This window comes from Gymnogyps californianus, chromosome 23 (assembly GCF_018139145.2).
Source record: "Gymnogyps californianus isolate 813 chromosome 23, ASM1813914v2, whole genome shotgun sequence".
Taxonomy (NCBI): domain Eukaryota; kingdom Metazoa; phylum Chordata; class Aves; order Accipitriformes; family Cathartidae; genus Gymnogyps; species Gymnogyps californianus.
In genome coordinates, this window is record NC_059493.1 from 1,993,898 (window position 1) to 2,016,278 (window position 22,381).

The following is a 22,381-nucleotide window of genomic DNA, read 5'->3' on the forward strand; positions in this document are numbered from 1 at the left end:
AAGAGTTTTTGGAAGTTGACTAGAAGCTCTTGACACTAACGAAGTAGTGTGAAATTTCCCTGGCGATGTTCCACTGGGGCATTACTGTATTATGACTTGATGTTGCCGCATAGACTTTGAGATATACGATATTTTGGGGGTTTTGTTGTTCGGCCTATGTTCTCTTGCATAGTGTGAAACCTGTAAAGCTTGGTTAACCTGTACATAGGTAGCTTACTGTCAACTAGTTATAGTGTATCTAGAATTGCCTGTAATATTTTAGCTTCTTACTGAATGTGTGTGATGGTAGGAACATATAATTTTTGTACATTATATTTACTGAGATGTTGCCTTTTTTATTTTACAAATACTTTGGAATTCAGATGTGTTTTTGCTTCCGTGAGGATTAATTTGGGAAGGTTTTTAATGACATTCCACTGATTTGAACTTTTGCTTGAGGTTGACTTCAATAAATCGTTCTGAATGTTCCAACGACGAAACGCTTTTCCGTTCGTCCGGCTGCCCGGGCCGGGGCTCCCGCTCCCCGGGAGGCGGCGGCAGGACACCACCCCCCCCCCCCCCCCCCCGCTGGCGGGGCGCAGGCAGGGAGGCCGGGGCGGGGGGGGGACGAGGCAGGGCCTGGGCCAGGACCCGGCTGCTTCCTCGGGCGCCCTGCTGCTGCTGCCGCCGCCCGCGGGCTGCGCTCCTGCGGGAGCCGGGCCCCTGGGAGGCGGCGGGGGGGGGACACACACACACGACCAGGGGACTTCTCGCTCCCGTGGCGGGGACGGGACGGGACGGGACGGGACGGTCGGCCCGCTCCGCTCCGCCCCGGGGAGGGCGGCGGCGCCACGTCGGCGGCGCGGGGCGGCCATGCGGCGGGCGGGCGGCGGTGCGGAGCTGGCGGCGGAGGCGGCGGTGCGGGCCCTGCTGCTGGCCGCCTTCGCGTGAGTGCGGGCCGGGGGCGGCGGTGCCCCCCCCACCCCGGGGGGAGGGAGCGGGGGGTGTGTGGCTCCCGGGCCCGGCCCTCCCGCAGCCCGCGGCGTCCGAACCGGGCGTTCCCGGAGCTGGCCCGGCCGCGGCAGCTTGGGGGCTGCTGGGGCGGGGGGGGGCAGCACCCCCAGAGCGCCTCGGCCCTCCCTCGCCCCGTCCCCTCCCCGCACGATGCGAGGAGGCAGAGCTCCCGCTCGCCCGGTCTCTGCGATCCGCGGGCGGGGGGCGCAGCCTGCCCAAAATCTGGGTTGGTTTCTGTTGGTTTTTTGTTCTTTTTTTCCTTTTTCCTCTCCAGGATCATGGAGTTTCTGCCTCCGTTTCAGCGTGTGGTGCAGCCTGAAGAGATGTGGCTTTACAAAAACCCGTACATAGAAGTGGATCACGTACCCACAGTACCCATGTTTGTAAGTTCAGCGGTTTCCTGCATTTACTTAGTTTTTTCTCGTATATATAAACTATCCTTTTAAAGCAAAGCTTCTAGCTAAAAGGCTCGTATTGCGAGAATACCTGTAGTTCTTAATGTACATTACTGCAAGTACAATATGTTATTGCAAACTAGACAATGTTTACAGTCATTTATGTCATCTCTTTAGGCTTTACCATCCAGGGTTGTCATTGGGATTTTAACTGAGTTTATAAAAGCTAGTGGGGACTTTTCGCTGTTGTTCATGGTCAATTTCGCATCCACATTACTCAGACCATGGAGGATAGCATCTCTCTTACTATCAGGGAGTGTTTTGCTTGAAAGCAGCTGTTTTCAGCAAAGTTTTAGTATACTTTTATTGTGAAAGTGTTTTCCCTAGGTCTCTAGGCTCTGTTAAAAGGGTTTAATGTAAAACTGTAGGTGTTGGATTTCGAGTAGACAATAGTCTGTTAAAGGGGCTGTCTCTTCCTCTGAAGAAGGGGTGTTCCAGTGAGACGCTGTGGCTCCTGGGTTGGGCACGCACCCACTTTCTTAGCAAATAGCACTTGCGATTTTCTGCAAGAGGTGGGCACTAAACGTTAAAGGGCAGTGCCTTGGTGTAGCGTTTGGATTTGGCGGTGTAAAGCATGACGTATGCCAGACTTCGTTCAGGTGGTAGCGGACTCCTTGGGAGCCTGTCGGACACACCGTGGACGTCCCCGGGGTGAAATCCCGCAGCGGCAGTCACCGCTGAGATGTTGTGAATGATAACTGGTTTTCTCTGAATCAGCGGCTCCTGTATTTTTTGCTGACATGCAGCATGGGCGCTGCTGACGAAGAGCTAATCCTTGTGCTTGGAGGGATGGGGAGAGTTGAGGTGCTGAGGCTGATGCTGTGAAGGGATACCCAGAGAGGAGGGAGCTGCAGGCAGGAGTGATGCCAGCCGAAGCAGTGCGCTCGTGCCAGAGGTGCTATTTGAGAGCTTGAGGATACGCTGGGCTTTTCTCAGAGGAGGGAAGGCTCCGCTGCTCTGCTGAGCGTGTGCACTGAGTGGGTAAAGCATGGGAAGGAGTGGGATGCAGAGAGGGGATTTTTAGTGCACTGCATTATTTATGCTGCCTGGGGTTCTTTTTGCCTCGTGCTTCGGTATAGGCAATGTCCAGCAGCCCGTGGGGTTTTGTACGCGAGGCGCTGCCGTTGGGTGACAAACAGGAGGAATGGCCACGCTGTGGGGAGCACAGGGTTAGGCAGGGCTTGCTGTGGATGCAGCTGGGGTTGGTTTTGCTTTCTGATGGAAATGTAATTGTGTGCGGAGAGGACAGGTTGCTGCTTGGCTTTGGGGAAGGAAAGTGTATAGTCTTCTTGAGCAATTGCTGTTGTGTTGTGGTGAGGGTGCTTAAATCTGCTTCGCTGACAGACACCTAACAGTCTTCTCGTTCTGTGGCAGTTCATCGCGTTTCTGTCTCCCTTACTGCTCATTGTCCTGGCAAGGGTGTTCATGAATGCCGACCGAGAAGACACGCGGGAAGCCTGCCTAGGTGAGCTCCTTCTTATCCCAGAGAGCTGCAGCCCCCCGAGGGGTCTGCCCTGATGCTGTGGCTGTGAGCCAGGGGTCTCACGGATGAGTCCTTTGCTCTTGCTGGGGCACAAGTGTTGTGCCAGGGGTATCAAAGCTGAGCTGTGTGGCTCCAGCTGAAGTTTGAGTGCTGCCCGTGCCTGAATGTGCCTCGAAGCCGCATGTTCAGGTGGGGACGATGCTGATGTGACCTCTGTGCCCTCTCCTAGCTGCCAGCCTTGCTCTCGCCCTGAACGGGGTTTTCACAGATGCCCTGAAGCTCATTGTGGGGAGGTGAGAAACTGGCTCCTTCTTAGCTGCGCCGTGCGGGGAGGGGAGGCACGTCTGCACAGTGGTAGAGCTACCATAGCAGGAGCAAGGGCCAGAAGCTGAAGTTGGACATAGTCAGCCTGGAAAGAATGTGGTTTTTCTAGCTGTAAAGACAATTAAATATTAGAACAAACACTGGCGGGGACTTGCTGTCTCTGGGCATCGTTTAGACGGGCTCGTTCAGGCCTGCGCCAGGGAGGAGTGCTTTGGCATGCGTACAGGGAGCGGATGGGATGGTTTCGTCTCCCCGGGCCACGTGGTCAGGGTGGCGAAAAGTTACCTGTGCCGAGCCGCAGCCTGAGAGCTCTGCTCCGGTGTGCCCGCAGGCTGCGCGGGCGCGTTGGGGCCGCGTGGGAATTCGGTTCTTGTAAGGCATTTGCTCTGCTGGGCTGGACGGGGAGGATCAGCGCAGTGCTAATCCTCAGGGTCTAAACCGGGTCCCGCCTGAGCAGCGGTGGGCCGGTGAGGGTGTGCTGCTGCAGCCTGCCTCTCGTCTGCCGAGCCCTGCCTGCCCAGGCAGGAGCGGAGCTGGGTGCGATGCTCGGTTTTGCATTTCGCGCAGCCTGAGCTGCGCCGCCTTCCCTTTGCACGATGGAGGGAGCTGTGCGAGGTGGCTGGCGACTGCGTTCGGATGTGGGTGCTCCGTGGGAGGGCTGGGTGCTCAGACGTCTCCTGAGCACCGTGCAGGGAGCGCTGCACGCCCGAGGGCTATGTGCCTTGTTCTCTGCCCTAGGCCACGGCCAGACTTCTTCTATCGATGCTTCCCGGATGGGCAAGCGAACGTGGAGCTGGTGTGCACAGGCGACCCTGGCATAGTGACTGAGGGACGCAAAAGCTTCCCCAGCGGACACGCTTCGTGTAAGTTTTCCATGTCCCCTACCCGCTGCAGCCCCAGACAGCGAACCATGGTGAGCAGAAGCCTGTGGGGAGGGCAGCTTGGGTTTGCTTTCATGCACCCCGCGGCTTTGGCTACGTTCTTTGGCCTGTTTGGGGGTCTCAGCTTTCCCTCTGCAAAGCAATGGGGTGACAAATGTAATCTGAAGCTGTCTGTAGCTCCTGGGAGGAGGGATGCTTGCCAAGTACCAGCTTCTATGGCTCCTCCATCGCTCACGAGCTGGTGCTCCCTTTGGCTCATGTGGGCAGGGCAGATGTCCTCTTGCAGCCGAGGAGAGGGTGAAGGTCTGGCTGAGGGCCCACGGCAGAGCCCGGAGCCGTTCCTGAAGCGACACGCTTCTCTTACAGTTGCCTTCGCTGGGCTCGCCTTCTCTGCCTTCTACATAGCCGGGAAGCTGCGCTGCTTCGCTCCCGGCCGGGGAGGCAGGGCTCTGCGGCTCTGCAGCTTCCTCCTTCCGCTGTTCCTCGCCACCCTCATCGCCGTGTCCCGCACCTGCGACTACAAGCACCACTGGCAAGGTGGGTCGGCGTCTGCCTGTGGACCTGGACGGGGGGCACACGACTGGGTGCCCTGAGCGGGGGCACTCTGAGCGCGGGGGGGGGGTCCACGGTGCCGCAGAGGTGTTCAGAGCCCACTATGGCAACTTGGGTTTTTTGATTACTCCTCCGGTGGTAATTTTTTTGCTGCCTGCAAGGTGATGATGCCTTTCTCTTTGTTTTTGAAATATATGCCAAGCTTAGTTTTATAGTCGAGGGTCAAGTCGCCGATCCAGCTCAGCTCTGAGTAGGCTGATAAGCAGCCTGCTGGAGAATTCAATCATGAAGCTTGGGAGGGTAAAGGGAAGTTAACTCTCCTCTGGTCTTGCCCACAGATGTGTTGGTTGGCTCAGTGATCGGCTTCGTGCTTGCGTACCTCTGCTACAGGCAGTATTACCCTCCTCTGACGGACTCTGTGTGCCACAAGCCATTTCTGTACAAATCCAGACAACTGCCAGCGCACCAAGAAAAGCCTGCAGCTTCCAGCTTTCCCCTAGATATATAGCGATGGGCTCTGTCCTGCCGGCATCTCTCCTGCTGCTCCTTCAGTGCTAGGGCAGGGGAAGGCTTTGGGGAGGTTGGTCGTGATCTGCAAGAAGTGGCTCAAATGAGGATGAACCCGAAACCCAAGCAGGCGTTCTCTGCAGTGCTGGTAAGTTGTCCTGCTCAGGGGCCTGTGTTGCTTCGTTTAACCGAGTTTTGTAGGTGTCCCTCCCTTCGGGCCCGCTGCGAAGCGAGCGAGGCATTCGGCGTGCAGGCCTGCAGGAGGACAGCCCAGGTATGAAAGGTGCTGAAGCAAGAGCTGGAAAAACATGACAGTCTGGTGTGCCCCGTCCGGTGGGTGTTCTTGTGTCCGGTCCAGAAAGCACCATCAGTCCAGTCTCTTCAGTCCAGCCGAGCTGTCCCATCCCTTCTCATGGGAAGCATATGTCGAAATGAAGTGCAGGACCTGCTCCTGGCGCCGGGTTTAAGTCCGTCTTTTCAATTGCAGCTGAGCTAATTTGGAGTAATGAGCGTGAGGTTGCAGTCTAACCATGGATTAAGTGGGGGAGAGGGAAGATGAAACTAGCATGATCATTATTTGTATTATTGTGCTAGCCCTGATTTTTTCTAATTTGCCAAATAAAGGAGTTTAATTTTTTTAATGAACTGTGGTACTAAAAACTCTACTTCAAGGACTGGGTTTATTGCTGTATAAGCCTTTTCCTTTCGTGTGTCTGCAGGGGTTTCTAGGTGAGTGTTTATTTTGTATCTCTTTCCTTGCAGCTTTAATACAGTTGTAAAGAGATGACAGTCAGCAGAAAATGAAATGGTGTCTGAAAGCATCCCTTCAGAGGTGCTTGTTTCTCTACACCATGGGTTGTTTTCTCAGACAATGGAAGGGTAGAGTGCTGCTGAGAAATCCAAGGCACAGCTGTATGGCAGGACTGTTGTAAGTAGTTACATGTCACTAGTCTCCTCCATAGATATGTGTATTCTTGATCAAGTGTATGTACATGCAGACAGCAAAGGTGAGGCTGTATCAGAGCAAGGCACGTGTGCCTCTGCCAAGCTCAGGACATGACGGTAATGAAAACACCACCCCATCATCTTCAGTTTGGGCCACGTAAGCCGTCTCTGACCCTGCAACTTCCATAGAAGTTACAGAAATAGCTTTACTTTCCCCTAAAATTGTGCATATGTGAATTTTTCAAACCCCTCCCCTCCCTCTCCCCCCAAACATGCACACGCCATGGTCATCTACTTATTTATTTTGGCTTTTACTGGAAAAGACATTAAATAACATTTAAAATGTATTTAACTTTTTTTTTACAAAGTGCATAACTTAAAAAGCTGATCATGAGAGTGTCCCGTGTTAAGACTGTTCCTTTTCCTACTCTTGTAGGAGACGCTTTAGCAATCAGTAGTTCAGGCGCCGACTGAGCAGCATGTCTGTTTCTGCAGTCAGGTAAAAGAACAGCTTCTGTTCCTTTGGGATGGGAGGAGGGATGTAGGCTGCAAACAAAACCTTTCAAATAGTGCAAATAATGTAGTACAACAGAGGACAAACAAACAGGCTGTGGAAAAAAGGCTCCTTACCCCGTGCAGGGCAAAAGTCAGTGGGAGGGAAAGTGGTTTGGCTCTTCCAAAGGCTGTCACAGCAACGACCTTACGCATCACTGAAGCGTCTGCCTCTGCCTTGCCCCGAGGCTCCAGCCTCAGCCCAGCCAGTGAGTCAGCCGGGGTGGTTTTGGGGTGGTTTTGGTCACAAGGGAGGGATCACGGGAGGCTCTCTGGCCCCGTCCCCCTTCGAGCAGAGCTAGCACACCACAGGCAGCTGCAGACTGAACTGCCTGCAGAGCTGGTGTCGCTTCTTCAGTGGGGTCATTGGGACACAGTGTCCAGACCCTACGGATCTGGGCTCCGACTTCGCCGGCTGCATTTTGTGTATTTAAAACCAAACACAATGACTGGAGCCTGGCTGGCATGAGATCTCTGTAGCCACCCTGAAAGCCACACTGCAGCAGGACGGTAGCGGTGCTCCGTGCCCCTGCAAAGCACAGGAGGGCTGTCCCTCCAGGCCTCCGAATTGCCTGGACGCTGCTGAGGAGCAGCTGCTTTCCCGCAGTCTAGCTGTAGTTTGATCTGGAGGTGAAGCTTTCCTCCCGTATAGGTACACCTGGCCACTAGCTTGGTCCTACGCAAGATGCAGGCAGTGCCTCAGGGAGGCCCTTGGTTTGCTTGCTGCCGTGGGCTGGGTGAGGATGCCGAGAAGTCGCTACCAACATATTACAGCAGGTAGGAGCGCCTGGGTCAAGACAGCGCACAAATGTGCCGCTCTCACGAGTTGTTTTATGGAGCAGTCCTGCCTGGCACGGCCCACGGGTGCACAAACCATGCAGCAGCAATTCAAGGAGATGAGAATGGCTGGTAGACACATTCCTGCTCGCTTAACAGCAGACGCCTGTGGCCTGGGCTTCACCTCCCAAAGACCGCAGTCCTCGCGCCTGGTGCCCTGTGTTATGGCAGGGAGAAGTCAGCGATCTCCTTCGCTCGACAAGGCTGCTATAGCTCTCTCCGTGCTGCGTGTTTAAGGCTTTTATTCCTCAAGGTCACAAGCTGCAAGTTTCCTCGCTAAGCCAGGAGCAGAGTCAGGCCCTCGATGTCGGTTCCTAGCCCAGACAGCTAGTCTGCTTCAGTGCTAGAGGAGCTAGTGTGATAACTTAGAAGGTGGAGGGTTAAAAGTACATGTTGCCCCAGGGAGTCACAGTGCAAGCGCTGTGTGTGTTTGAGCAGAAGTGTTTTCCCTTGCTATTTTTTCCCCCCACCCCTACCCAAAATGGAGGAAAATCATCCTTATCTCCAGGTAGCAGCAAGTACTTGGGAAGCAGCATGCGGGACACAGCAGCAGAGGAGAGAGGAAGGCAGAGAAGAAATCTGGACTTTCCTGGTGAGTACTCAGTTGAATTGGATCTAAGAAAGCAGAAGGAGAACATAGGAATAGCTGCACTAGGGCAGACCGAAATCCACCCAGCCCAGCCTCCCGTCCCCAGCAATTACCAGTGTTAGGCTTCGAGGGCAAGAAAACATACGGATGCGCCTTACCCCTAGTCTGCCCTCGGCCAGCCATTAGCAGCAGAGGGTGAAAGCACCCCTGCAAGAACCGCAGGGTCCACGCTCTGTCTCACCACTTGTCTATAAGAAACGTTTAGCCCGGGAGGCTTGGAGTACGGGACATGCATCTGGTTGTTCCCTTGGTGGACTGAACTGATTGTAACCCTGTGCAGTTGCTGCTGCCCTTATCTTCAGCAGCAGCGGTTTATTAGCTCTCCTCGTGTCCAATAGTGCTTGTGTGCAGGGTAAGAGTAAAGAAGCCAAACATGCTGACAGGCCAAAGAAAAAACTTGACACAAACTCCTGCCTTAGACACAGTGCTGTAAATAAGGAATATTATTCCCTCAAATGGACCAGATGTCCTCTGAGGTGTCCTAGGAAATTCAGAAGGAAGGTGTAGACAAAATGACTTACATCAAACAGCCAGAACAGCACAGGTTGGTCACTGGCTTCCTGGCAAAGGTTGATCCAGTGTAATGCCTTGTGTCTGGTAGATCTCCTTCAGAACCAGCAGAACGGTGTCTTCCGACTCCCTGGAGGAGGAAGACATGGGAATTGGAAGGGGACACTTCCCTCCACTCTGCCAGGACATCTGTGATGGTTATGGGGTAGATACAGCGCTCAGCAAATGCAGGCAGTGCTAGGCAAGGAGAACTACACCAGTCTCCTTCCTCTGTCCCTACCCACCCTCTGTGTCTGCGTTACAGGCAGGAGCATATCTTGTTTACTCAGTTAAGGCTTTTCTTATTACATTGGCTTTAAAAATGATGGCATTCTGCTTACATCAGACATGAATTTGAAGCTTTGACGGTTATGCAGAATCTTACCAATAGCAGAGGTGCCCTTGTAGTGCAAACAGATACTCGTTAAAGCTCTCTATTGGCTTCTCCTGCAGCACGTAGTCTATGCGATTCCCTCCATTCAGCCTCCCCACATTAATGAGGGAGGCCTCTTCCTTCACTGCTGTGGACGTCTCGTCTGGCTTTGTGTCTGAAGGAATGAAGAAGAGCAATGCGGTTCAGGCACCGGGCACCAGCAGCCATGAAAATACAACAGCATCGCCGTGCCCTCCCTTCGCCCCACTGCAGGCTCCTGCAGAGAAGAGGCAGCTTAAGTGCTGGGTCCTTCCCCCCAGGGCTCTCGCTTGGAAAACAGCATTGCAAGAGACAGCCAGAGAAGGGTGGCAGGCTTGGCAGTCTTACAGACTGGTGTGGTGTGCTGAGACCCCCAGGAGGCCGTTACTGACCAGGCAGGTTCCCTCTTCCCCCCTTCATCAGGCAATAACGGGAAGGCCACAGCATTTGGAGAGCCAAGCCCATCCGCAGCTCAAAGGCAATCCCTTTGCTGAGCACAGAAGAGGGCAGCAGCGCCTGGGTTCAACGCCAGGATGGGCACCTCGCTGGCACGGCTGCAGGGAGCCCGAGCACGCTGCTCTGTGGGCAGGTCACGATGCTGCATCCCCGGCTCCCCACCACCCCGCGCACACCACCGACCTGGCTGCTTCTCCACGCTGGTCTCTGCCTCTGCTTCAGCGTCCGTACTCGCTGCCTCCACGGCTGGCAGTGGGGCTCGAGTGAAGGACTGCCAGGCTACCCGCAGGGACCCCAGCAAGTTGTTCTTCAGGTCCACGCTCATGCGAGTCAGCCCTTCCTTCAGCTCTGAAAGGCAGGAGGGGTCGGCGTCGGGCTGGGGGCCGCAGGAGCTGCCCCGGGCTGGGGGAGAGGGGCTGCCCCTTCCCTTACCTAGGTGCATTCTCTTCCTGCCTTTGTGGTGAGGCAGCAGCATGGGCTCAAACTCCAGATCTGGGACGATCATGGGCTCGATCCTGTATGCCACCGGGTCAAACTGTACAGAGGAGGGGGACAGTGAGGCAGGGCTCGTGCTCCAGGCGTCCCACGCAGGAAGGCTCTGGCTCTTATACCTACAGGGTGGAAGATGTTGAAGAAGCCTTTGCAGGTGGGCAGGCTGTAGTTTGGGTTGATCCGCTTCACTCCTCGCACTGTGAGAAACATCCCGATGGGAGACCCAAAAGCAAAGAAGATGGTGGGCTTGTAGTTTAGCTGAGGATAGTTTGCCGAGACCTAGGAGAGAGGGAGGTTCAGATTTGTTTCATGAGACAAACTCCATGCTGGTGTTACGAGCGCCTCGTTGTTGCAGTTAGAGCATGGTGCCGAGCTTGGTAGTTACCTGTCCTAAGCCAACGTCCCGGTACTGGCAATTCTTGCCATCGTCTGTGCTGTCGGGGTCGCGCTGCGACGGGGACGCAGGCTCCGCTCCCCGCTCCCCGCTGTGCCCAGGAGCTGCTGCGCTCTGGTCCTGCAGCAACACAACCGGGAAACCTCGCTAGCGCGGCTCCTGCAGCGAGCCCACGCCACGGCCCGTCCTACCTGCCCGTGAGCAAGTACGCGAGGCAGCGAACGGCCCGGCATCCCGTATCCTCCAGAACCTGGGCAGTCTTGGCAGCACCATCCTTCCCCAGCCGACCACCTCTCTAGCTGGCATCACTAACTTCAGTCTCTACCACCGTTAACGAGCCCTCCTGCTCTGTGATCACCCTTACAGGCCACGGGATAAAGTGATCCTGCAGTAGGGTAACACCCGTAACACCAGCGTAACACGCCGGAGCAGCAAGCAGCTCTGTCGCCGCAGCCACAAGCCCCTGAGAGCTGCCTGAGCAAGGATGGCCAGGAACGAGGAGGTCGGGGTGCTCAGGGACTGAGGCCTCGCATCCTGGGTACCAGGCTGATGTCTGGTCCTTGTCTGAGAGTGGTGGGACGTGATCTGGATGAATACAAGCCGTGCAGAAGACAAACCTGCATCTCCCTCTTGGAGCTGATGTAATGGAGTATCTTCATTCTTGGTCCTAAGGGAATTCCCATTTCTTTAAGGTTTTTCTCTGTGCACAAGAACTGGAAAATAAGCAACCCAGACGTTAGTACAGGAGCAGAGAGGTGTGTGCGGTGAGGTATTTCTGTTCTCTGTAATTCTGTTCCTGCTGCACTCCTCAGAGACGTTTCGTGTGTGAGTGACTCACTACCAGGAAGATGTGCAATGGGTGGGAGGGCTGCGAAGAAAAGCAAAGAAGAAACACAAGAGACAGCAAAACAGGAGAGCTCCTTACCAGTGCTTGCCTGTCCATTTTCTCCTTCTCAAAAACATCACAATATTCGGACAGCTCTAGCTTCTGCAGGATTTCTTTTACTTCCTCAATACCCCTGTTGCTTGAGGTTGTCCTGGACCCCTGTGAACAGAGCCATCAGGGGTCATGCTTTTTGCTCACTTATTTTCTCCTGTGCATTTTGGAGTCTCTCTCCCTTCCCCAAGCAGCCGCAGAAGCAGGAGGTCGGTGTGACGCTGCACCGGCACAGCTACCCGTGCAAGTGCTGCGGGAGTACCCCACGGGTCCCTGCACGGCCGGAGAGCGCGTACCTCTTCGCTGTGCTCGTCCTCCTCGGGAGCAGCCTTCTGGTTCGTCAGGAGATCGAACAAAATGAGCGACCCTAGAAACCAGGCGCAGGCGGACAGAGCGTCAGCATCTCGTCGGGGGGAAAAGCCCCAAGACATCTCCTTGGTGGGACGAAAGACCAGTACCCCCCCTGCTCCCACGGTACGGTGACGTTCACGGGACCCGCGGGTGAAAGCCCTTACCCAGGCTGTGCCCCGCAATGGAGACCCCCCCTTTGAAGAGCGGGTTCCTCTGCAGGAAGAGCTGGTACAGGCGGTTCATTTCGGACGCCACCGTGTCCACGATGGTCTGGCAATAGGTGGAGCTGTTGTAAAAGAAAACGTCCAGGATGGTGTCGTTGATGAAGTGACGCAGGCGATTGATGCTCGGCAGAGTGATTCGCTCCAGGTCACTGTGGGGGGAAAAAGAGGAGAGAGGGAATTGCGGTTAGGGGTGCCAGTGAACCCCACCACGTTTCTAAAGCAAAACGTAAGTTCAGAGAAGGACTGCCACCGTCTCAAAGGACATGCGTTGTAATCCAGACCCTCAGCTCATGCCGAGACCAAAGGTAGAGCATGGCCTGTGCTCTTATGCTCCAGGCAGGAGTAAGGAGCCTGGCCTTTCCTCCCCAGGAGCCTAACCTGCTCTCCCCGCTTCCTAGGGCACTGCAGAGCAGTGCTTGAGTGCAGAAACAGGGTACTCCGTTTCCAGAGGCCTTTAGCAAGGTGTGGATGTCCACGGTCCCTCCTGGTATTAGCCAGGGAAAGGCAGAAGCCTCTCCTCTCCGGCTGGATGCTGATCAGAGCAGGCACCTGCTGTGCTCTGCGAAACAGGGCTGCAAAAAGACGGTGGGGACGGGGTCTGGCACGGCGGTGCTCTACAGGACCCCGTCTGTCCTGCTTACCCCTGCATCCTCACAGCCCTGAACCCTCACAGCTTTCCCTTTGCCTGCAGTGGCCACCAGAAAAAGCAGAGTTTACGCGGGAGGAGGCTGGCTGTGCACTTCGCCATTCCCACGGACGCCGGCACTGGAGGAGATGGCTGTCCGGGACACTTACACATCCACCCCGGTGGAGTGGAGGGAGCTGTGCCAGTTCACAGGTAGGAACTCCACCCGGCCGATCTGCTGCTGCTCCTGGGCTTTCTTGAAGTGCGCTTGCAGCATGCTCAGGGAAACATTCCTGAAGTCATTCACTGGAAAAGAGCATGAACCCTTACCGAGATCCACCGGGCTACAGGGCAAGCCTGCTGCATCAACAACACTTAATAAGATAAAAGGAAAGATCATTACCAGGGGAAATCCCACCAGGGTCTTTAATCTGCTGCTGCTACCCTAAGACCTTGAATCTTTAACTACAAGATCAGGGGAAGGCTCCATGTCATTACATGTGTGTTTACTGGATTCTGCTGTCCCATCTGTAACAAGCCTCCTTTCCACATGGGCAGGGCTTTAACACAGCAGTCGGGTTAAGAAAGGTACTTTTAGGAATTTAAAAAAAATAAATCTGTTGCAAAGATGCATGTGTTAGAAGGGGAATCCTAAGGGAGGAGACGAACTTGAAATTACTGAGTTCTGAGGGAGAAGGGCTGGTTTCCTTCATTTCAAATGGTCAGCAGCCTTGAAAATAGTTTCGTCAGATGAACATATAGAAGAATAGACTGCATTATAGCAGAGGTATATTTTATAGGATCTAAAGACAGTCTGCTGTGAAAAATCTCAGCTCCCTTGATTTCTACAAGTCAAATCATGTCGGGTTTCCAGGCAGTTTCAATGATCACCTCTCCTACAGAACTGAAGCACTCTGAGCAAGTAATAATGAACAGGTCAGACCAGAGTTACTTGGTTTAGTACCCTGTCTCCAATATTGATCAACAGCGGGTGCTTCGAGGGGTGTGTAAGACCAGCGATACTTCTCGCACGGTCTCCTAACCGCCAGGCATTTGCAGCTTGGGGATTTCCTGAGCCAGAAGCAGTGTCCCTGGTTTTGGTCCAAAATTGCTCCAGAGGCTGCTGGATGGGGTGTTGCCTCTTAGACTTCACCCAGTGAGATTAACCCGTAGCAATAGACTGAGCAGGCTACTAATTAGTTTAGCAGGTTTAGACAGTTACTTGGAAAATCTGTATCCAATTTGGGAAACTCACTATTTCGAGCAGCAGCAGAACACAGTGATGAAAAGCGGTTGCCCAAACCTTTCCAGATGATAGGATTTAATGGGTTAGTGAGCACTGCATTCACGCTCGCCGCTGCAGTCAGCAAATTTGACCGTGCAGCTTGCCAACGTGAGTGCCGGGATGGTTTGAATGCACTCTGACAGCGTTTCACATTGTCCGTGCAGATGAGGGTTTACTGGCTCTGCTAAAAGCAGCATATGGAAAGAGCACCCCGGCCGGGCTCCACACCTACCGCACTGGACGATGCTCCTGAACCGAATGTCACACGCTGGGCCGATCCCGTGCACCACGAAAACCAGGTGATCAATTTGCAGAGGCTCTCCTAAGGAGGAAGGAAGAGTTCAGAGCCCAGGCCCTGCGGGAGGCATCGCTTAATGGGGAACCGACCCGCTGAAACCACATGCTCTGCAGGAGAGCGGGGCCTCCCATCCTCACCTCAGCCAGGTAACAAATCCAGTTAGTGCCTGGATTTTATGCCTAAAGGGGAGTGGGATTTCTCACGTTTCTGAACTGTTTGTCCTGCTAAATTCAGCTGCCCACCCTGGGATGGATCCGGATCGACAGGACAGTAGAGGAAGGCGAGGTGGCTCGTCCCCCCCTTCTGTCACCGTCCTCGCTTCAGCAGGAGTGGATGGTCCTCGCAGTTCACACCCACCCGGCCGTGGGGCACCTTCAGCATGGGAGAGGGCAGGACCAGGAGGACTCGGTCCAGCTGCCCCGTGCCCAGCCTGCTCTGCTGAGCCACCCGGCCCCCGCGTAGCTGCATCTCTCAGGTACGCACCCGCTGGAGTTACGTCTCGTTCTCTACTTCCCACACACTTTAGTTTGCATATGTACTTTCCTGAAGGCATGCACGCATGGAAAATGAAGGGTTTGGATGGGAGTAACTACCTGTCCTCACCACGGGGACAAGTCCTGAGGCCTGAGCGGGAGCTCGGGGACATCTGGGAGGGGGCAGAGCTGATGCACAGCTTCAGAGACGGGGAGAGCACGTGCGCCAGAAAGCCACCGGCATGTAGGTAAGTGATAAACCCCTGTGTCCCTACCACGGAAAGAAACTCCTCCTTTGTGAACATACACGCCAAGACCTCGGGGGTAATTTCAGGCACTGCAGTGCCTTCAACAGCTCTGGTCTCAGCGCAGGAGCTGGAAGTTACGCTGTGGGCTCTCTGGTGCTAGGAAGGTTTCTGAAAACCATTCAGTTCCTTTCAGCACAAAATTTTTAGACGTGTCCTTCATTTAAAAGGATCATGGAAGCTCCTGCCTTTTTGAGAACACAGGTTGGAAAACAGACTCTGTAGCTTTGGATGGGTGGAAGGGAGGGAGAAGCGAGCTCACCATTGGGGATCTCGGCAGCGATGTTTTCTACTCCTCTCTTCACAGTCCGAGGTCGACCTTGTTCTGTAGGAGTTGAGCCCCAGTCGTCGGAGGTGGCAACCGGATGGTAGTGCACCATCAGCTTGTAAACAAGAAGAGCCTGTCATTAAGCTGCGCTGCATACTGTGGTTAAGCAGAGGAGAAATTTTGCTGCAACAGCTGGTAGGTGACACGGGGTGGGACCAGACCGTGCTGTTCAACAGTGCTGGTACGAGCCCTTTGCACAAAGAGAGTGAAAGGTGTGTTGAAAAGAAACGTTAAGGTGTGAAGCAGACTTTCTGCTGGCATTGCCCTCTACTCTGGCGCAGGTAGGCGAGGGGAGTGCCGTTTGGACAGAACTGATTTCTCAGCGGGTGTGGTTAAAAGAAACAGCATAAAGCCAGAGCATAAAGGCAGGCCCTCAAGAGAACCGAAGGGATGTCCTTGCTGGTCAACACAAAGATCACCAGGCGCTCCTCACCTTTGGGTTGTGCAAGATAATGATTTCCCTGTTAGGGGACTCCAGTTTCTTCTTCCACTCATCCAGGGTCACAGCAATCATGTAAGCCTCCTATGGAAAAGAACACCCTCTGTGAGTCAGCTGAAGGTATTCCCATGAATATTCAACCACCTGGGACGTTCCCCACCCATTTTACGGTATCTCTTATCAACACGCTTTGCAAAAGCGGCAGAGAAATCAGCCAGGTCAGGCTGGAGGAGCAGCAGGGTCATCTGAGTATCATCTGCCAGAGAGTTTCCAAGAAGCCCCCACTTTAATAGCAGCAGCAGCAGGTTTCCCCATCAATTTAGAGTTGTATTTTTTGGTACATCAGAATACAGGTTATTGTAAAGATGTGTATTTTTATACATATATCTATATATCTCTACATATATATCTTTCCAAAGAAAAGTCTCCAGCCATTAAGAGTACAGACTACTGAAGTCTCTAACGCTGGGTCCCCGTAACGATGATTTCTCTTTCTTGCATTTGCAACTCCCTTGGCTTTGGTGAAACTATGAGCGTAGTGAGGATGACTCTCACAAGGAGAGTCGAACTGGAGTTAGAGCACACAGGGTCAGGAAAAAACAGAGCAAAGCTGCTCGAGCGAGGCTGCAAGCAAGGCCAGAGCCGCACGGCATGCCGAGAGCACCCGGGCGCTTAAACGTGTAGCAGAAGGATGCCGACGCGGCTGGCCGAGGGCAGGAGGAAGGGGAGGGCGCCCAGCTACAGCAGGCCGGGAGGGAGACAGTGGCGGTGTTTACAGTTGTGTTAATCAGCTGCAAAAACGCCAGGCCAAAGCTTCTTTCGAGTTCGTGTCCTCAGGCCTGACTGTGGTGCCAGTTGCCCCGTATGGAGTTTGGGACATCAGGGCCAGTATTTGACAACGAGAAGCCAAGATGCTTCTCGGCAAGATGGATGCTACCAGGAAAGGCGTGTTTACCTCCAGTTCTTCGCTGAAGGTCTCCGAGTAGGGAATATACTTATTGTCCTTGTCTCCCTTGTAAAACCAGGTGCAGCGACGTACTTCAGATACCTCCTCCTCCCAGTACACTGCAACGCGCTGCCTCTTCTTCAGATGCACGTCGTACCTACCCCCCGATGTTGGGACAACCAGATCTTCTTTGTCTCTCCCTGCAGGAACCAAGGCCTGAAATTAATCGCGAGAGGACCAGAAAGGCACGCTACCAGAAAGCTTTATACCACGCCAGAACAGAGTGATGAGACTGGAGCATCTTCTGTGGGCAGCACACCCAAGCATGTCTGAGCAACGGCAGGAGACACCAATGTTCTCCGTACCCAACCGCAGAGAACAGCGTCAGTGGGCATCCTAGGAGAGATGCCCCAAGTCAAACTTCCCCCAGAGGCAGGAGGTAAGATGAAGGCCTTAAGCTACAACCGTCTTCCACTCTAGTTCAAGCACAGGCTTACACGGACTCCACCTGCCTTGCTTAGATGGTAAAATGTGAATTTGTGGCCCTGGGAAGTGCATTGCTTAATGGTGGAGGTGCGGGTCTCCAGGTCTCCAAGCCATTCCCCTCTAAAACGGAGAACTCTGCACAGATCCCAATACGGACTTCAAATTCTGTCCGTTCTGCCGCCCTTTGGGTTTGCCCGCTGGCCAGGCTGCCGGCAGAGCACCCCGTGCCAGGCTGTGCTCGGCTCGGCTGCAGCACCGAGGACCGGCGGCACGGCCTCTAGTCCGAAAGCTTCCTGGGAGAGGGAGGACGGGAACAGCCCTTGGGCAATCGGTGCTCTGCCCACGGCCGTCGGCAGCAGCGGTGCTTTAAGTACAGTCCTGGCAGCGGGTCGCACAGACGGGCGATAGTCAGCAGCACAAGGGTCTCACGGCAAGCAGTGCCGCTCAGAGCAGACCCCGCTGCCTGGGCAGCACCCTCCAGGAGCAGGCAGGCAGGCAGGCAGAGCACCATGTGTCCGCACGAGGGAAATCTCCCCAGCGGAATTTCTGCCATCCTGCTAGCACTCTCCCATCCACACCAGAAGAGTGCTTTGCAGTATGACTATATATAATTTAGAGCATATATCAAATGAATGAGGTCAGAACATTCGATGCATCCAAACAGCTTAGTTATTCATGCATTTACAGCTCTAGGAGTAGGCACATTGCCAAAATAAGTCCCAATTTAAAATTCCCGAGGGAAAATTTTGTATCCCGGGCAGAAGCCATGGATGTGTTCAGGGAATTTCCCTCGGATACCCGGACAGTGTTTCCCTTGAGCACACACCTGATGCTCTCCCATTGACCTTACCAGGCCGGTTCCTTGTAGCGATTTTAAGAGCAGGGGCTAGGTATTTAAAATCAAAGGGCGATTTAAAAATAGAAATGACAGGAGCTGAAGGCAAGCCGTGCTGTGAAATCCCCCGACCCGTGGAGCTGGATGGAGTTTTTATCTGCGGTTCTGGACGGGGCAGCCCCCACCCTACCTGAGCCGTGAGCCTCTTCCAGCCGCTCCGAGTCCTGCGTGCTGAAAGGGATCCATCGCTCTCTGGAGTCCATGACCTTGCAGTAAAACCAGTGGGGAAGAACCGCTTCGTATCTGTTTGCGGCGTCCAGCTCCGCAGCCTCCGAGGCGGCGGCCGCAGCGGGCTGGGGGGGCTGCGCCTGTTGCTGCTCCCGAGCAGACATGATGCTCCCTCCTGCGCAGAGACGGCGGGCCACGCGAGCGGGTGAACGTCAGCAGCCTCAGAAATGCTTGTTCCGCCTCAAATAGAAGACGCTCCCCCAAAATCCCCGTCTCCCGGGGGTCGCGGGGGGACGGACCCTGCGGGCGACACCCTCTCTACCCCCCCCCCCGCCCCTTGCGCCCACGCGTGTCCGTGGGTGTCCAACCCCAGCCCCGCCACCCCCCAACCTGGCTCTCTGCCGGCGCGGCCCCCGCGACCGAGGCGGCTCCTCCGGCGGCGCGGCCCGGCCCGGCCCGGCCGGCAGCGCAGGCCCCGCTCCCGGCCCCGGCGACCGCCCAGCCCGGGGCGGTGCTTCCCGGCCGGGCCGGCCCCGCCGCGGCTGCCGTCACGAGTGGGGCGGCGCGGGAAGGAGCGGGCCCCTGCCTGCAGCCCTGCCTGCAACCGCTGCCCCCGCTGCACAAAGCCCCTGCCCGCAGCCCCTGCCTGCAACCCTTGCCCGCAGCCCCTGCCCGCAGCCCGCAGCTCTCGGGAGGGTTGCGCAGCCCTCGCAGCTGGCGGCGGCCCGAGTGGATCCGTGCCCCAACGCCATCGCAGGCAGGGGATGCCAGCGCTAATTAGGACTCTCCGGCCTAAATCTTGACTTCAGGCTGGTCATTACGCCCCTAAGCCGGATGCGGGCGGGCAGGGGTGCGCAGTGTTGGCACAGCGTCGCTGGGAAGCACGTGCCTTCATGCCGGTTGCCTCCCACGTGCGGCGTGGACAAACACTTGAGCATAGGGCGCTCTGCAGCAGAAACCACGAGATTCTGATTTAATGTTTGTTTTTCAGTCCTTCCGTGCCCCTTTCGCCTTACTGGAGATGGAGAAACCCTCTTCTGATGGCGGGCGCTGCTCATAGAAGCCACAGGCAACCCCAGAATAAGAGTTTGGTTTCTGTAGAGACGAGCCTCGTGATCAACAGAGACACGCTTTCTAATTTGGGGTTTTGTGATGTGGGTGGATGCTGTAAGATAAACCAGTTGCCAGGAATTGTCATCCCAGTGCTCACCTCCGCCACGGCGTTTACTGGCTAGGAAGACTGAATGGCCAGAAGTGCTGAAATCCTCAGTTTTGCATCTGCAGAGCAAATGGCTGCAAACCTTGTCCGTGCAGGCTTGCCTGCGCAGGGCCTGCGCCAGCTCGGTGCTGACACAGCTCCTGCCTGCACCTCTGCTGCAGCGTCTGTCTCCTTCCAGATCGCCGTCCGAGCCGTGACCCACTTTGGTCCTGCTTTGAAGGAGAAGGAAGGCAGCAGGGACATGGCGGGGACGGATGCGGTTACGTCAGCAGGAGTTTTCTGCAGGCTGCGGTGTGGAAGGTATGCCCTGATCCCTGCTCACAGTTCGGCTCGGCTTTGGGGGAAACACATAAAACCCACCGTCTGCCCGAGGGATGCAGAAACATCATACGCAGCCACGTCTTCTCACAGAGCTGCTCAAATAACCGGCCCTGCTGAAATGATAACCTGCCATTTCAGCCCACTTTTTAATGTTCTTTCATGTGCTTTTAACTAGAGGTTTACATAACCCTCTGCCAAGTCCTTCCCACGTACAGGGACCTAAACTCCGGAAGAGGAAATACCGTAAAGGAATACGTTACCTTGATAGGTTCAGCACCAAAACACCAAAGAAGAAACCCTCCTTCCTCCCAGATCTTGTCTGGCTTGTATGCCACGCACATACTTTCAGTTTTTCTTAGGAACAGATAAAGGTATCATTCTTACCACGTCTCCACAGCAGGAAACCTTTGTCCCAGTCCACAGAGCGCTGGTGATACAGCAGCTGAGTGTATGGTTTTTTCTTCTCTCCTAGCTGACTGCATTGCAGTGCTACTGAGTTTGCAAGGTATCGGGATTGCTCCACACTCCTCCTTGCGCAGCTAGAACCTACGTACCTCTTTTCCCTGGCAACTGACAGGGGAGGGAAACGAGTATTAGAGCGAACAGGATGCAATAAACAATGCAGTTTTGTTCCTGATGCAATTCTTGCTACTGAAACAAATACAGAAAATAAAGTTTCGGCCAGCTCCACGGATTCCAGACTAACTGAAGCTGGCTGCTGGCTGCTTCTTTTCATGTACCTGTAAGCAGCGACTTGCTGCAGCACTTCTGCTGATAACACCACGTCCTCAAAAAAGCAGCAGGGCTGACACGTCAGTGCCCTGTTTGCCTGTTGCCACCTTACTCGAGTGACGGTAGCAGGAAGAGCTGTGAAAGGCCATCGGTAGCGGGGAGGGCGAGCTGCCGCCGGGCTGCTGGCCGTTGTGCTCGTGTAGCAGCGCCGGGGGCTGCGTGCAGGGCTACAGCTGGGCTGCAGTTCTGCCCATCCTTGGTGTTGTTTTATAAAGGGGTTGGTTCGGCAATGCAGGGGGAGGCCCTGCTGTGAGGAGGGGTGCGAAGGAGGACTGCCTGCACCGCGAGCTGTCCTTTGCAGCTGGAGCAGCTCTCCGTGCTGTAGAAGTCAATGTGCACTGGTTGACGAGCTGAATGACTGCACTTTCTCTGCTGAAGGATGACTTACACCATCTCTTGCAACAACAAATTTCAGACTTTGGCTAGATCCTGCACAAAGGGAATCCAAACCTTTATTTCAACAGCCGTGCCAACCAAATAAAAAAACAAATGTAACAGAGAGGGGAATGAGCTCTTTGGTAATTCCCTAGAGAGCACAAATGCGGTGGGACCGTGGCCTGGACTTGGTGCCGAACCTGAAACGGCCGGAGAGCGAAGCGGTGGGGTAGGGTGGTCACACTTTTCATCAGGGCTGGCTCCACTCCCGAATATGAGTTACAGGGATCAAATGTGCATCCGCCTCTAGCAGAAGGGAGCACCTTCGAGCCAGGTACGGGTGGTTTCAGAGCTCAGTCATGCGCCGAGCACCAAGGAGAAATGCAGCAGAGGCTGTCCTCCCCTCCTGCATCACCAGTACTCTCCTTCCAAGCTTCCCTTCGCCTCATGAGAGCACAGCCTCCCCTGCAGCCTTTGCCTATTGCAGATCGTGGTTCGGGCTGCCACCCGCATGCTGCAAGCACAGCGGCTCGTCCCGCTCCGCCGGCTGGATTTTTCAGTTCTTGACTTTTCTAGAAAGTGACAAGTTAGGTCTCTTTGGGTACTTACGTTCCTTCTTTACTTTTTCATCTCCTTCGTAGCCTTTTATAGACAAACCTTGCGGGAAATGCTAAAGGATCAGAAGAATAGGACTCAGTAAATCTGGAATTGAGTCTGCTAGCAATCCTGTAGCACAAGGACTCAGCTTTCTGCCCCCACCCCAAGCATTTCTTTGGAGTGGTTGATGGTTTTTGTTGCCTGTATTCCCTTTCAAAAAACCTAAATAAAGTTATTACTGTATCAAGCTAATTCAATGAACCCACAGCAGTCTCTTGGGAAAGATTTCAGGACATTAGAGGCAGCATTTAACAAGACTTTCAACCGTAAGATAAAACGAAAGGGGTAGAGACAGCACAGTGCTGCTCTTCATCCCTCTGGGTTTAAAGAGCCGCCGGTAGCACGGCTGGTTGTGTGGAAACCATCCCTACCACGAGTATTTTCACAAAAAGAAACAAACCCAAAGCACGGATTAATTCCTGGAGATGCCGCTGACACTGCTGCCTTTATCAGAGAAAGAAAGGTGGCATTCACTGCAGCTGGGCCATTGCTTTCTGTATGCAGTACAGTAACAGGGCATCAGTCTGTTTATTGTGATCTGCTTTATCTCCCAGTATAGCCACCGATCCTCAGATTTCATGCTGTATCTGAAGCACGGATAGCTTGGCGTGCCTGCTCTCTGCCTGACAAGAGGACGCAATAAAATAGCAGCCAAGCATTTACCCGTCCCAGGACATTCAGCTCTTTCCTGGCTCACCTCGGACGCGGCCGTTTTCGCAGCGTGACCGACACGTGCGCTCACGGACACATCCAACGAGCTGCAAAGGTCAGTCCCA

General features: G+C 54.6%; 2 protein-coding genes and 1 long non-coding RNA gene across 6 annotated transcripts; 2 read left to right on the forward strand and 1 right to left on the reverse strand.

The window, feature by feature from the left end:
• Positions 1–892: 892 nt before the first annotated feature.
• Positions 893–11,789, forward strand: PLPP5 (phospholipid phosphatase 5). Of its 4 annotated transcripts, none has more exons than XM_050910120.1 (7): positions 893–926; positions 1,268–1,376; positions 2,823–2,913; positions 3,161–3,224; positions 3,994–4,118; positions 4,503–4,673; positions 5,027–5,840. In XM_050910120.1, exons 2-7 carry the CDS (start codon positions 1,272–1,274, stop codon positions 5,194–5,196), a joined length of 726 nt encoding a protein of 241 aa, XP_050766077.1. In that variant the 5' UTR covers positions 893–926; positions 1,268–1,271; the 3' UTR covers positions 5,197–5,840. The 4 variants fall into 4 exon arrangements, 3 of the variants coding, with proteins under 3 accessions (XP_050766077.1, XP_050766076.1, XP_050766075.1); XM_050910118.1 differs by lacking the exon at positions 893–926 and adding an exon at positions 11,744–11,789 and having other exon boundaries at positions 1,048–1,376; positions 5,027–5,126; XR_007767645.1 differs by lacking the exon at positions 893–926 and adding an exon at positions 5,958–6,006 and having other exon boundaries at positions 1,051–1,376; positions 5,027–5,343.
• Positions 6,433–18,424, reverse strand: DDHD2 (DDHD domain containing 2). Its single transcript, XM_050910117.1, has 17 exons — positions 18,204–18,424; positions 16,702–16,892; positions 15,741–15,830; positions 15,242–15,362; positions 14,136–14,225; positions 12,789–12,924; positions 11,934–12,142; positions 11,715–11,785; positions 11,407–11,526; positions 11,099–11,194; positions 10,473–10,601; positions 10,211–10,366; positions 10,028–10,130; positions 9,779–9,943; positions 9,113–9,275; positions 8,700–8,818; positions 6,433–8,144 (listed from the first exon to the last, which is right to left on the reverse strand). The coding sequence occupies exons 1-16, from the start codon at positions 18,403–18,405 to the stop codon at positions 8,728–8,730; spliced, it is 2,133 nt and encodes a 710-aa protein (XP_050766074.1). The 5' UTR covers positions 18,406–18,424; the 3' UTR covers positions 6,433–8,144; positions 8,700–8,727.
• On the forward strand, positions 15,328–22,365 carry LOC127025256 (uncharacterized). Its single transcript, XR_007767646.1, has 4 exons — positions 15,328–15,442; positions 16,899–17,131; positions 19,233–19,760; positions 22,160–22,365. It is a non-coding gene; the product is annotated as an uncharacterized LOC127025256 (long non-coding RNA).
• The last annotated feature ends 16 nt before the right edge of the window (positions 22,366–22,381 follow it).